Source organism: Myotis daubentonii, chromosome 10 (assembly GCF_963259705.1).
Source record: "Myotis daubentonii chromosome 10, mMyoDau2.1, whole genome shotgun sequence".
In the NCBI taxonomy this organism is placed as follows: Eukaryota; Metazoa; Chordata; class Mammalia; order Chiroptera; family Vespertilionidae; genus Myotis; species Myotis daubentonii.
Window position 1 is genome coordinate 2,955,562 of NC_081849.1, and position 14,636 is coordinate 2,970,197.

At 62.9% G+C, this 14,636-nt stretch overlaps 1 protein-coding gene across 3 annotated transcripts in view; it reads left to right on the plus strand.

Annotated features, from left to right (window-relative positions):
* The window catches only part of PTPRN2 (protein tyrosine phosphatase receptor type N2), a 470,186-nt gene that overhangs the window by 229,984 nt on the left and 225,566 nt on the right, over nt 1-14,636 (plus strand). For all 3 annotated transcript variants that reach the window (XM_059711309.1, XM_059711311.1, XM_059711310.1), the window contains one exon: nt 1,083-1,162. In XM_059711309.1, coding sequence (XP_059567292.1) covers nt 1,083-1,162 — 80 coding nt within the window. The remainder of the gene's footprint in view (nt 1-1,082; nt 1,163-14,636) is intronic.

Consider the following 14,636-nt stretch of genomic DNA (forward strand, 5'->3'; position numbering starts at 1 on the left):
CCCCTTTACACCATTCTTACTATTAATGCCTTTTAAAATGATTTTATCATAAACAATGAAATTAGCAGAATGGAGAGGAACAGGGGGGTGGCTGGTTAGAAGGTGCCAGACTGTGGGCCCTGCAGGTACCGTGGCAGAGTCCGCTCCTCTTCCCACCCTCCTCCCTCCTCCCCCTCCCCGCCTCCCCGCCACTCTTGTTCGTTTCTAACTTTTCAGTGCGGTCCCTTCTAGGCGTTCTAGCTGATCTTTCAAGAAACAAATGGAGGAACTTCGTGGTACATTAGGCCGGAGAGGGATGCTTGGGCGGGGACCGTGAGGGGGTCAGGAGCATAGGAGGCGCGGCTCCTGGCGGGACGGTCCTTCCCGGTCAGCACCGGGGGGCTCCCGGGCAGAGGTGCTGAGTCGCGCTGTGAGGAGCACTGCCTGGACGGCTGCCTGCCGTTGAGACCGACCCTGCAGTCCCGCTCCGGCTGGAGACGGCTGCATGTGTACCGTGTTTCTAGAGTACATGCGGCTTCAGAAGTCAGATTGTTTTAAAAAGTGGTGTGTTCTTTTCAAACTCATGTTCAATATAGTGTTTAAAAGCTTTGGAAAATTTGGATAATTCCTGTCTGCCAATTCCCTGCCAGTTATGTTTATACTGATGTTTCTTAATGTTTGATACGTTTTTGAACAGTTGCTGTCAGAGAGGTTTTTAAAGACTCCTCTCTCCTTTCTGCCTTTGACGCACTCTGCTCCCTTGGGAACCAGACACTAAAATCTGTTTCCATAACAGCTTTTCCCTCGCAAGTCTGCGGCTGGGCTGTGGGTTGAATTTTTTATAAAAGCACTGCGTGTGGCTTAGACAAGCAGAGCCTGTCACTGGAATCCCTGGAAAATGGAAACGAGGAAGCGTGTCAAGAACACGCTCGCCTGTCAGAGCGGCGGCCCCAGGTCCACGCATAGGACTCGGGGGCCTGTGAGGTCTCCTGCGGGGAGCCCTGGCCCTGGCTGCGTGTCTCTGGGCCTGTCGTGCTGTCCCGCACTCAGAGAGGACGCTGTGTGCTGAGCTGCACTGACCCTTTCCGAATGGTCTCTCCCAGGGTCCTGGGACCAGCTGTGACCTTCAGAGTGAGCGCCAATGTCCAGAACGTGACGCCTGCAGATGTGGTGAAGGCAGCAGGTAAGGTTCTTTCAACACAACTACTCATGTGCACACACATGCAGGCACCAGGTCAGGAGGACAGACAGCCTCTCTGGCACCCTGGTGCTGGCGGGGAGACAATGAGGCAGTAGTGGCTCAGCTTACACGACTGCGGGTGGACGCGCGGCAGCTCCAGGTGGCGGGCGCCAGTGTGTGTGTGTGGGGGGGGGGACTGGGAGAGGATGGGAGAGTGGGTACCAGTGGGGGGGGCAGGCGCGGGTGCAGGAGGGGCACAGGTGTGGGTGGGGGGAGAGGATGGGAGAGTGGGTACCGGTGGGGGGGCAGGCGCGGGTGCAGGAGGGGCACAGGTGTGGAGGGGGAGAGGATGGGAGAGTGGGTACCAGTGGGGGGGGCAGGCGCGGGTGCAGGAGGGGCACAGGTGTGGGGGGGGGAGAGGACGGGAGAGTGGGTACCGGTGGGCGGGGGGGCAGGCGCGGGTGCAGGAGGGGCACAGGTGTGGGTGGGGGGAGAGGATGGGAGAGTGGGTACCGGTGGGGGGGGCAGGCGCGGGTGCAGGAGGGGCACAGGTGTGGAGGGGGAGAGGATGGGAGAGTGGGTACCAGTGGGGGGGGGCAGGCACGGGTGCAGGAGGGGCACAGGTGTGGAGGGGGAGAGGATGGGAGAGTGGGTACCAGTGGGGGGGGCAGGCGCGGGTGCAGGAGGGGCACAGGTGTGGGGGGGGGAGAGGACGGGAGAGTGGGTACCGGTGGGCGGGGGGGCAGGCGCGGGTGCAGGAGGGGCACAGGTGTGGGTGGGGGGAGAGGATGGGAGAGTGGGTACCGGTGGGGGGGCAGGCGCGGGTGCAGGAGGGGCACAGGTGTGGAGGGGGAGAGGATGGGAGAGTGGGTACCAGTGGGGGGGCAGGCGCGGGTGCAGGAGGGGCACAGGTGTGGGTGGGGGGAGAGGATGGGAGAGTGGGTACCAGTGGGGGGGGGCAGGCGCGGGTGCAGGAGGGGCACAGGTGTGGGTGGGGGGAGAGGATGGGAGAGTGGGTACCGGTGGGGGGGCAGGCGCGGATGCAGGAGGGGCACAGGTGTGGAGGGGGAGAGGATGGGAGAGTGGGTACCGGTGGGGGGGCAGGCGCGGGTGCAGGAGGGGCACAGGTGTGGGGGGGGAGAGGATGGGAGAGTGGGTACCGGTGGGGGGGCAGGCGCGGGTGCAGGAGGGGCACAGGTGTGGGGGGGGAGAGGATGGGAGAGTGGGTACCAGTGGGGGGGGGCAGGCACGGGTGCAGGAGGGGCACAGGTGTGGAGGGGGAGAGGATGGGAGAGTGGGTACCAGTGGGGGGGCAGGCGCGGGTGCAGGAGGGGCACAGGTGTGGGTGGGGGGAGAGGATGGGAGAGTGGGTACCAGTGGGGGGGGGCAGGCGCGGGTGCAGGAGGGGCACAGGTGTGGGTGGGGGGAGAGGATGGGAGAGTGGGTACCGGTGGGGGGGCAGGCGCGGATGCAGGAGGGGCACAGGTGTGGAGGGGGAGAGGATGGGAGAGTGGGTACCGGTGGGGGGGCAGGCGCGGGTGCAGGAGGGGCACAGGTGTGGGGGGGGAGAGGATGGGAGAGTGGGTACCGGTGGGGGGGCAGGCGCGGGTGCAGGAGGGGCACAGGTGTGGGGGGGGAGAGGATGGGAGAGTGGGTACCGGTGGGGGGGCAGGCGCGGGTGCAGGAGGGGCACAGGTGTGGGGGGGGAGAGGATGGGAGAGTGGGTACCGGTGGGGGGGCAGGCGCGGGTGCAGGAGGGGCACAGGTGTCGGGGGGAGAGGATGGGAGAGTGGGTACCGGTGCGGGGGGTGGAGGAGGACACACCAGTGTCAGGAGTGGGTGCGGTTCCACGTTTTCACCAGCTGTGGCCTCGCGTCCATGCATTGCCCGCGGAGACGTGCGCAGGAGGCAGGTTTCAGCAGAAAGAGCTGGTCGTAGCTTCGCAGGGAGGGCCCCGCCTGGGTCCACTCACCGCCGGAGTCGGTCTCGGAGTAAGAGCGGGCGGCCACGGCGGGAGGGCCCGGGGGACGGTTCGCGTGCTGCACGGGCCCTGGTCCTGGTTTCACTGGTGAGAGCTTTGCTGACTGTGGCGGGGCCTTCCGCCTCGTGAGGCTCAGGAGCCACCGCTGCACCGGGCTTGGGCCCCCGGGCTCGGCTCAGCCGCGGCCGTTATTGTGAGACATAGGAACCATTTTAATGAGGTTTGCACCTTTCCTTCCAGTGTAAATGGGGCAAGATATCCCGGTTGGAAGAGGTTTGGGTGCTTGGCTCTCCTTGGTTGAGGCATCAGGCGTTGACCTCAGTGCGCTCAGTGTCCGTGGGCGGTGTCCGTGGGCGGGTGCCGGGCCGGCCGGGGGCGCGGCTCTGACCTGCCCCGGTTGGCCCGGGTTTCAGCGCCGGGAACTCTGGTCCGCGGTGCCCCTTGGCTGGCCGTGGTGGCTGGGGCCAGTGCTTTCAGTTAAGGAAGGTTCGTGGCCCAGCGGACAGCCCTCGGGCCTGGCGGTCCCGCTCGCAGAGCCAGCGCCCCACCTCCTCTGACCGGGCAGCAGAGCGAGGGGGCGTCGGTGTGGGCGGGGTTGCCCTCGGGGCAGCGGCCGGTCACTGAGCGCACCCCAGGTCGGCTGGGCGCCAGCGTGGACATAGAGGCGCAGGAGAGCCCACTGGGGGAGCACGCTCTGGGGCGGGTCTGCTCAAGACTCTGGGAGTGGACCAATGCGAGTGAAGTGTGTTTTTAAATCCTTCCCAAGACATGTCCACTGATCTGGGGAGAGAGGGGAGGGAGGGAGAGGCGGCTGCCTCCGACACGCATCCCAACAGGGGAGCGAAACCTAGGCCTGTGCCCCGACCAGGAATCGAACCTGTGACCCTTCGGTGCATAGGATGTCGCTTCAACCAACTGTCGCACAGGCCGGGCAAAGGCTTTTCCAAAAAATAATGACAATACCCGCACTGACAACGTCTTTTGTTGACTTGATTGCTCTGGGAAACAGGCGGCTGTTTGAAACCTCGCTTTTGGTCTCATTGGTTGTGCGTGCTGCTGCGTGCGTGCTGCTGCGTGCGTGCTGCTACGTGCGTGCTGCTGCGTGCATGCTGCTACGTGCGTGCTGCTACGTGCGTCCTGCGTGCTGCTGCGTGCGTGCGTGCTGCTGCGTGCGTGCTGCTGCGTGCGTGCGTGCTGCTGCGTGCTGCTGCGTGCGTGCTGCTGCGTGCATCCTGCGTGCTGCGTGCGTGCTGCGTGTTGGTTCAGGGGAAAAGCAGACGCGAAACACACGAGCGTCCGTCCGGATCCTGCGTTCGCTGCTGTACCCGCGCATCACGTCACTCTCACAGCCGCTTCTCACATCGGTAACGCACAGGCACGGTCACCATTGGTCCCTTTTACATCCAGAATAATTTTAACCTGTTACGGACGTGCCTGCTGCTGTGTAGGAAAACGAAGTTTGGGCCGCGAGGACCTTCTTGGGGCGTAAGATACCCTGTAGAAGCGGCACCCGCCACCCCTGCCCGCGGAGCCTCTGGGAGCGGAGAGCGGCGCCTCCGAGGGCAGCGTGCCAGGCGGCTTGCGCGCCAACAGGCAGAGTCGTGAATGCGAATGGCGGTGCCGGTGGCTCCTCCCTCGGTTGGCAGCAGACCCGCGGGGGGGCTGGGGGTGCGCGCACCCTGCGCCCGCTGCTCCCGCGCCCTGTGAACCGACGACGGCAGCTGAAACTGGCGGGGCGTTCTTGCTGCTCATTTTATACAAAATGACGTGAACTAACGGAGAGGCGCGAGGCCGTCGGTCCGCGAACATCCCTGGAGAAGCTGCGATGGCGGTGGGTGCTGTGCTCGCGTGCAGACTCTGTTCCACGGAGATCCTTCTGGAAGCCCTGCGCTCCCAGGTGGTCCCGGGATCGTGGCCCCCGCCCCGCCCTCCGGAAGCCGCTCCAGGAGCTGCCCTGAGCTCGGCTGCGAGCCCAGCACCAGGCCTGGCTGCCTCTGCCACGGTGGTGCTGGCACCCCGGCTGGGCTCCTGCGTGTTGCGGGGAGGGGTGCGGGGGGGGGGGAAGGTGGGACTCACTGGGGACCCTTCAGATGTGGCCCCGCTTCCCGACCGCCTCCCTTGCCCTCACGCCCTCGGATCACAGCCACTGGTACCGCCCTCCCTCCCTCCCTCCCTCCCTCCCTGCATGTTTCTATTGATCTGAGAAAGAGGGAGAGGGAGGGAGAGAGAAACAGCAGTGAGAGAGAATCACTGATGGGCTGCCCCCTGCACGCCCCCACTGATGGGCTGCCCCCGACCCGGCCTGTGCCCTGACCTCCTGGTGCAGAGGTGATGAGCAAGCACCCAGCCGCCAGCTGGGCAGGGAATGCTTTCAAGACACGTGTCAGGTGCAGGCCCAGAGCGGGGATCCGCTCCCCAGTGGCAGGGCGTGAGCGCTGCCCAGCCCTCCTGTGTGCACCTTGAAAGGGGAGCAGGAGCCAGAAGGGGAACGTGTCCCTGACGCTGCTCAGCTCAGCCATCGAGCTCTGGCTCCTCACGTAGGTTCCTGCTGCGCCTCGCTGTGCAGGCCCCAGGAGACAAAACACCTAAGGACACCTCGAGGGACCCTCCCGCCGGCCGGAGACGTGGACACAGAGCCCGAGGCCAGCGAGGAGCTTCGTTGGACAAGACCACCCCTGGGGCAGGGACGCACTGGCATTCCAATCTGGGGCCCTGTCCTCATCCACCAGATGCATGCCCTTGGCTTGACCTTGACTGTAGCTGGAGAGCCAGCACTGCCATCCTGCGACCAGAGGCATGGCCGGTGGCCCAGGGGCCGGGCTGTGGTAGGAGCCAGGCGGCCGCCAGGTGAGGGGAAGAAAGGGCCTCACTGCAGCCTCTCCCCCACCCCAGCCTTGGCCACGTTGGCCACACCCTCCATTCCCACCATGGACGGGCCGTGGGCTGTGTCCGCTGGGCCGGCTGATGCCTGGGTGTCACTGCCCCTTCCTGGAACATCAGCGGAACCACTGCTGTGGACGAGGAGAGAGTCGACTCTTGAGGGGAAACTCAGAGGCCGCTCTGGAAATGCTCGCAGAAGTTCCCTGCTGGGAAAGCAGTTCACCCCAGGCACTGAGACACCTGCCGGGAGCTGAGCAGAAGGGAGAGTCTGAGGGTTCCCGCCCTTCTCCAAGGGGAAGTCAGAGCCAAGGACATTCTGGACAGCGTCCTGGTTCCTTCCTCGCCCGCGAGACAGAGCACTCGGGCCTGGGCCACAGGGCGCCTCAGGGGGCTCGGGGGCTGGGACCTGCCTCAGTGGGCGGTCCGAGCGCCCGGTGACTTTCCCAGAGGCACCGGCTGCTGCTCAGAATTAGCATCTGTGGTCCCTATCGTGGTGACAGCGGCCATGTCCTCCCGGCAGGTTCCCAGGCGAGGGCCCCCCAGAGCTCAGCTGGCCTGCGGGGTCCCCCCAGTGGGCTGCCCGTGGGCACAGGGAGGAACACTTGAGCCAGGAGTGGGAGAAACACGAAGAACAAAGCCTCTGAGAGATGAGACGTGGAGAGAAGACAGGCGCCGTGAGTGGGGGAGGGAGGCCATGCTCAGACCGCAGGGACTCACCTTGGCCGTGGCCTCTGAAAGGGTGATTCTGACCGAACACGCGCCTGCAGCTCGGCCGGCCTGGCCTGTGCTCTGCGTGGACGGGGCTGTGGGCAGACTCCTGTCCCGCGTGGGGTTGAGCAGAGCGCCCTCAGGGAGTTTGGTGCACGCTGCCCTGAGGAGCACGACTGTCTGAAGATGGGAGTCGGGAGGGAGTGTCCGAGCAGGTGGGGGTGGGCGCTGCGGAGCCGCTCCTCCTCCTGGGCCTCAGGAGGGGCTTTGGGCAGAGGGGAGGCCGGGCGTGGCCTGGGGGAGGGAGGCCAGGCTCCTGTGTGCAGGGGTGCTCCTGTCAGCCTCGGGACCCGGGGTGGACAGAATCCGGTCCAGGCCGGAAGCTTGGGGACGGGAGTGTGGCCAGGCTGACGCCGGGCTCCTGGGAGCGGCTGGGGGGCCTGGGGTCAGGGTGGTGATGGTGATGGGTGGCCCGAGCTCGGCTCCCACACAGATCGCAGTACTGGATGGTGTCCTTGAACCACATGCTCCCGCAGAACCGGGAGTAGAAGGTGCAGACCTATGGGCGAGGAATCCCCCCAAGGGCTCCTGCAGGTCTATGGGCTCTGAGGTCGGGGTGCTTGGGGGTCGGCTTATACCTGCTGGAGGTGCTGAGTGGCAGGCAGAGCTTGGCTGGTCAGGGTGGCCTGTGTGGGAGCAGGATGAGGAAGTCAGCTGGGGGCAGTGTAGTGGGCTGTGATGTCATACGTTGTGTTAATACATGACGTGGTGCACAGCGCTACTGTGTAACGTGGTAAATGCCATGTAGTGTGACATGCCATGGTCTGTGCAGTGTGACCGGATCACTCGCATGACGGCGGCAGCTCACTACGCTGCACATCAGGAGTGTCCGTGCTGATGCGTGGGACTGTGGAGGTGGGAGCTGTGGAGCAGCGAGGAGTGGGAGCTCAGAGCCTCCCCAATGAAGTGGGGCCATGTGCCTAGCCTGCCACACTTGTGTGCAGGACAGTTGGGATGCCCTCAGTGATGCCAGGTGAGAGTGGGAGGTCTGCATCCCAGGTCCTGGCCCCTGGGGTGTCTCTCTGGACCATTACAGCATCTCCCAGGGGCCCACAGGGTCATCCTGGCCCACAATCTCCCTTCCCCTCTCTCAGCTCCATGTTGGCCATGGAGGTAGCTGGGGGCTTCCCTCCACACGAGGCTAGGCCGCTGGAGCCGAGTGTGCAGGGCAGGCTTGCCTGGCGTCAGGTCTTGGGGGTGGGTGAAGATGGGGACAGGGACGGAGAGGCTGCAAACACCGAGTCTGGGTGACCTTGAGATGACCTTGAGAGCACAGCAGGCAGAGAAGGATGGGGCCAGTTTGTGGCCAGGGCACAGCTGGCCGCCCGTCGGTGACTGACACCGTGCTGGGAGGTGAACTGCTTGTGGGAGCTCAGGTGGCAGCTGTGTCCAGTGATGGGCACGCCCCTGGGTGCCAACCTGCATCAGACCCCAGCCTCGCGGTGACACTCAGAAGTCACTGCTGGCCGTGTGCCTGTAGCTCTTCTGCATGGTCCAGGCCAAGTTCCAGGGGGCGGGGTGCTTGCGTGTCATCGTAGGGGTCTGCACGGGACATTGCCTCTCTCATCTCAGCGTGAGTTCATGGTGCCTTGGTGCCCAAATAGAAGGGGACTCCTTTTGAACGCAGGGCTGCGGACACACAGCTTTTAAAGACATTGCTTCAAGACGGGCACCTGAGCGAGGAGCAGGTGGGCACCTGGGCAGTGAGCGAGGAGGGGCTGGTGTGTCTCCCCCATCCACAGCCGTCCCCCTGTGCCCGAGGGGCTGGCTGAGCTGAGAGAATGCAGTGTCTGTCCGAAGCTGCCTCCTGGGATTCCCTCAAACACCAGTTCCCATGGCAACCGGCCAGCCAGTGAGAGCAATGCTGAGATGAGGGTCTCCAGTGGCTGCTGCAGGCGGGCACAGGTTCGGCAGAACCAGGGTCATACAGGCCTGCGTGGGCACTCCCAAGCCCGGCTGTCCCCAGGGCCTGTCCTGCAGCCTCTGGAGCGTCACGGGTGGCAGGCCTGCCGGGCCCAGGGCGGTGGCACTGGAGTTGTCCTGATGTGATGGTCTGCAAGGCTCGACAGCAACAACCACTTAAAGACTCTCCCTAGGGCCCCCAGTATCTGTGCACTGATTGCCCCCAGGCAGGTGGTGCTGACCCCGCCCTGCTCACCAGCACCCCCAGCTCATGGCTGCTGCACCCAGGTGCTCAGGTTAGTGAGCGGTCACCTGGCCTGGGCGAGGGGTAGGACCCTGTCAGCTCTGGCACTTGGTCTGTGGGAGGCTTGTGGTCAGCAGCCCTTGCTGGTTGGCAGGCACCGGCACCTCTGCCGCGTGGGGCTTGTGCTCCTCCCACTGCCACGTGTCCTCTAGCACAGGATGCCGAGGCCCTGAGGGCCTCTCAAAAGTGATCCTGCTGATTTGCACAAAGCTGGCTGCCTGGCCCGCCCGCCTCTCCATGAGGAAGTGTGTGGAGGGCACCAGGCACACACGAGGCCTCAGTAACGGTGTCAGTGCAGCCCAGTCCGAGGGAGACGTGGGCAGCATGGAGGCCCAGCTTCAGCAGCCCGGGGTGGGGGTCGGGGAGGGGGGAGTGTGCGGAGAGCAGCAGCATCCTGGCCTGCGGGCCAGCCCTGTGCCCGTTCCAGGTGACAGGCCGTCGTGGGTCAGCCCTAAGTGGTGGAGGTCCCAGACCTGTCTGGGCGTCTGCTCCAGTGGGTCAGGGCACAGGATGGGGACAGACACTGTGAAGGAGCGGGCAGGGCGGGGGTGGGGGGACCACTTTTTTAATCCTCACCTGAGGCCATGGTTGTTAGAGTCTGTGGTGCACCAGAAAACACACTGTTTGCTGATCTGGCATAAAAGCGGGTGTAACTCTGATTTGTTCACACTGGGTGACTGTGGCGTTGGCCGCTGTCATTTTTTATTTGATGATCTAAGGCAAAGGGGTCAGTGCCCCGACTCAGAAGTCAGGTATTGCATTTCTAAAACTCCTCTCTGGCCGGTTGCCCAGTGGTTAGAGCACCGGCCCGGGCACTGAAGGACTTCAAGTTTGATTTCCGGTCAAGGGCCCTTACGCACCTGGGTGACGGGATGGGTCCCCGGCCCTGGTTGGGGCACGTGTGTCCTGGGGTGTTTCTGTTTGTTCCTCTACCCTGAGACCTGTTCTTCCCTGAAAACAAAATAGGCCTCAAGTGCCAAAGGCAGGACTGGGGAGCGCGAGAGCGCAGACGGTGCGCAGGCGCAGCCGGGCCCTGGCGGCCGTGGGCAGGCCCGCGGTGGCCTGGCAGGGCGAGTCTGGGGCGGGCATTTGCTTCTCATGTTGAATTTTTGCAGACCCGAGCACAAAACATGTTACCCTTGCCTCCTCGCCATGTGGTACAAACTGCTAGGTGGTCCGATTCTAATTTAACAACCAGAGTGGAAAAGAAACTTCCAGAAGGGCCACGTGGAAGTCTTGAGGGGGACCCAGTGGTGTGGCTCCTTTCCTGAGGACCCATCCTCCGAGAGTCACCCCATTAGAACAAAGACGTCCTGTCCTCCTTGCCACCCAGGAAACGCGGGGGTTGGAGGAGCCTGTGCCGGACGCGGGGACGCCATGGCGGGCGGCCTGCGGTACATGGGGGCCTGGGGCTCTGGCACAGGCTGGTCCGGTGTGGGGCTGGGGAGAATGTCACATGACTGGCCCTCCGTGGGGGGAGGTGCAGAGACTTGGGTAGGCACCGACGCTTCGCCCTCCTGAGGGGAGGTGGCGGCTGGTGCAGCAGGACAGACAGCTGTCTGCTGACCTCCGCCCGCTGGGACCCTACGCAGGGCCTCGCGGGGTGCTCCGGAGGCTTGTGCAGCAGGATCAGCCTCTGGGAGCCCAGGAGGTTGGTGCACCCCAAGGGGCCCTCGGGCATGGTTCAATGTGTTAACAAAGAGGCAGGACAGGCCGTCCTGGCTCCCTCAGCAGCACAGTGCGCTCGCACCCGGCTCACTGTCAGGGAGACGCACCAAGGGGCCCGCAGACCCTTTCGGAGGCCCATGACGCGAGTGCGCCCGGCTGAGCTGGTGGGGCACAGAGACCAGGTGGGGCACCGTGATCAGAACCAGGTTTGGAGTCAGGACGGAAGCTGAGTCAGCCAGCAGAATGGGGTCTGAGCCCCTTGGTAGCCAACACTGAGCGTGCGCAGACTGCAGACCACCAGGACCCTCACTGCAGACCCGGCGGGTGAAGGGGTCTGAGTTGTGCATCAGTTACCGGTGTGCATCCTCTGGACTTCTGAGGTTCTCTTCGCTGAGGTATAAATTTTACACTCTCACCAGCACCCTCAGTCAGGGTCTGGTGCCCCCCTGGCTAGGGCTCTTCTGTCCTTGGCCGATGTCCTGTGGCTCTTTCCCTCCCACTGCTGTGTGCACCCCAAGCGTTTGCACTGTTTTCCATGGTAATTACTGTGGCTCGATCATATCCACTCTTTCCTGACATCTGCTGTGACTAACCGAGTAAATACAGGCATTTAAACCAGGGGAGCCCCGGGCTGTGGCCGGTGGGGGATTCAGGGACACGCAGAGGTGGTCAGGGCGGAGGCTGGTAAGGAATGTGTCTGTGAGCCTCTGTCTTGGTGGCGTGGTGACTGGCAGAGTTGTGACCAGGTGGGCAGTGCAGCAGTCCCAGGTGAGAGGTAGTTCCGGGTCACGGAGCCACCTGGCCATCGGTGGGGTGGAGGGGAGCAGAGCGGGCGCCCACAACAGGAGCAGCAGGGAGGAGGGTCTGCAGGGAGGGGTGCCACCTGGAGCGTGAGCCGTGGTCCTCTGCCCCTCCAGGCTGAAGCTCCTCTGTGGCCTTGACCCCGACCTGGCATGTCCTCCTGTCTGTCCCTTATTCCCTTTGAGCACCGATTTCCACCGTAATCCTCAGCACTGGCCGGGGGCTTGGGGACCCAGCAGCCCACCAGCCAACATCACACCCAACCACGTTTACCTCCAAAGTGGTCCTGGGGTCAGGGCCCGCCCCCTGGCTGCCAACCGCATCCCCCCTGCAGGCCTTGCTCACGGGCGCCCCGGCCCTCAGCCCGCAGCACACCCTGTGGACCTCCCGCGGGCGGCACCCACAGCCCCTCTGAGAGCGAGCGCCTGCGTTCTGGCACCTGGTGTGTGGCGTGGAGATGAGAGCCCTGTGCTGTGCACTGGGGCTGAGAGGGGATCCCACCCGTTCTCACCAAGGGAAAGCAAAGTGGGTAACTCCTCGAAGCAGCAGGTGCTCAGTGTGACTTGGGGGCCCTTCCCCGGTGTGTGCACACGCTGGGTCCTTGCGCCGCTCCCTGCAAATGCATTGTAATGCAGTCTGCCAGTTACACCTCAATATAGTGGGGGTGACATGGGAGGAGGGAAAGGTGTCGGGGACACCACCTGCCTGGCGCCTTCAGCTGGTCCTAGGTTCCCCTGCACCCACGGGGGCTCCCGCAGGACCAGTTGCCTGGCTGAGCGGCAGGGCTCATGCTTCTCACCCAGCCCGCTGCCTGGCTGCCTGACTGTCAGTCACTGTCTGCATGTGAACACGAACTGAAGCAGAATTGGGGCCGCTCATACAGAAATGAGACAAAGAACCTAAGTGTTTATGGGGGACTTGAAAACCAACCCACCTCCAAGTGGCCACAGCCCTTCCACAGCTGCTCCGCAGGCCGGCGCTGGGCTGCGAGGCTCCTGTTGGGTGGCACCTCTCCCGTGGAGCCACAGACCAAGGCCAGAGACCCCTTGGAGCCTGGGCCTTTGTCCTCACCCGCTCCTGGGTGGTCCCCACCCTGGCTGCTGCACGGACCGAACCCTCAGAGCCTCTTGTCTCCCTTGCTGGAGGACGGCGCTTCGTGAGATGTTTCTAGTCGGGAAATCAACTGAGGCCAATTACCACGGCCCTTTCTTCTCCAGCGGCTCCAGCGGGCCATGCTTGTGACAGCGCTGGGCGACTCCCGAGCACACCTTCCTATAATTTTAAAGCAAAAAGATATTCTTCCAGAAGCGCCACTCTGCCCTTTGCTGGAGTGTGTGCTAACAGTGTTAATCCAACTTAAGGGGAATTACTCATTGTATTGCTTCCCACAGACATGCACACGTTCCCTTTTAAGACAGGAAGGCTATGCCGGCGCTGCTCCCGCGGCAGAGATGGCCGGGCTGCTTAGTGCGGGTCAGTGACGGGCCAGCAGAGCCCTGTGGGCGGTGCCTCTCCGTCACCATGTTCATGATTCGTTTCACCTTGTAGCCGAGTCTCTGAAAATGCAATTAACAGTTTCATATTCAGCAGCAGCAGCTTTTATTCCTGCGCAAGCTGCGCAGCATTTGCATCATAAAAAACTAATTGGTAAACACAGCCTCGCCAGCTTCTCCACCGGCCGCCCAATCCCCTCCCGCTAATTGGCTGGCTCCACACACTGGATGGAATTTCAAAGGCCCGCAGATGAGAGAGCCTGCAAGCCCTGTGTTCCACAGAACCGACTCCAAGGAGACGGGGAAAGACTCGAAATTAATGCCAAATTGCAAGCGACGCGCTTGTCCAGCCGTTGCCATGGAAACCACTTGGTCTGCTAATCTGATGGGGGTGGTGTTTATTGAGATTCGTCCTAATGACCTTCGGAGGCAGTGAGCTTCGTGGGCTCTCCGCCCTGGTCAGCAGCCGCTGCGTGAGGCCATCCTGAGCTCCCCTGGGCGTTCCAGCCTGGCCCTTGCCGTCCCCTTCTCTGCCCAGCTCAGCGCCCAGCACATCGACCCAGCCTGCCTGTGCATGTGTGTGTGTGTCCCCAGGGGCAGGGGTGTGAAGCTTACACACATGTTCCATGGGAGAAATTGGGGCCTGTGAAGTGTGGGCCTTGGTCAGTTCTCCACATGTGTCCCACAGAGCCGGCCCTCCACCCGTCCTCCTCCCCCTCCTCCTCCTTCTCCCCCTCCTCCTCACAGTGGCTCAGTGTAGCTGTGCCCACAGATAAGCAGTTTCCGTGATGAACTGGTGAGCTCTGGTTTGCCAGGTGTTGGCCTGGAAGTGGTTCTTGCTCCCGGAGGGGGTAACGCCCGTGCCACCTGTGCAGCGTCTTCCGTGGAGGCTCCTGAGCCAGGAGAGGCTGTTTCGTGTGACGTGAGGAAGGAGACCCAACTTGTTCAGTGACAGGACAGGTTCCACCAGCCGAAGACTTCTGTTCTTTCCCTCCTTCCCCCCCCCCTCCTCCTCTTCACCCTCCTCCTAGATACCAGGTTCCCTAGTGTTTAACATGGGAACGGTCAGACAGTTATAATACAACATATGTGTATTTGTTTTGAACTCATATAAACAGTTATTTATTCAATTGCAAAAAGGGAGGGGTTGGAGAAAGACGTTATATGTTCTATGCTAGTGGCAAAAAAACAGCTCTCTTTATTTAAAAACGAGGGGCCCGGTGCACAGATTCATGCACGGGTGGGGTCCCTCAGTCTGGCCTGCGCCCTCTCACAATTTGGGACCCCTGAGGGATATAGCAGTGCCGAGGTGGCAGGTGGCCAGGGAGGAGCCCCCGCCGGGGCCAGGCACAGCTCCACTGCCACTCATCTTGGCCCTGCTGCGCCTGCTGCCACTGTGGCCGTGGCCGCTGCAGCTGCGCTCACCAACCATGAGCCCAGCTTCTGGCTGAACAGCGCTCCAGCTGTGGGAGCGCACTGTCCACCAGGGGGCAGCATCAGTGCGTGTCATAGCGACCGCTCGACCGGTCGTTTGGTTGTAATGGTCACTTAGGCTTTTATATATAGATTAACAAAATGAACCACTGGTAAGTAAAGTGGAAATGGCAGTGCTTTCTTTAAAAGTGGATTTCAAATATGTAGATGGATGGAGGAAGCGAGATGGCCCGGGGAGCAGGTGAG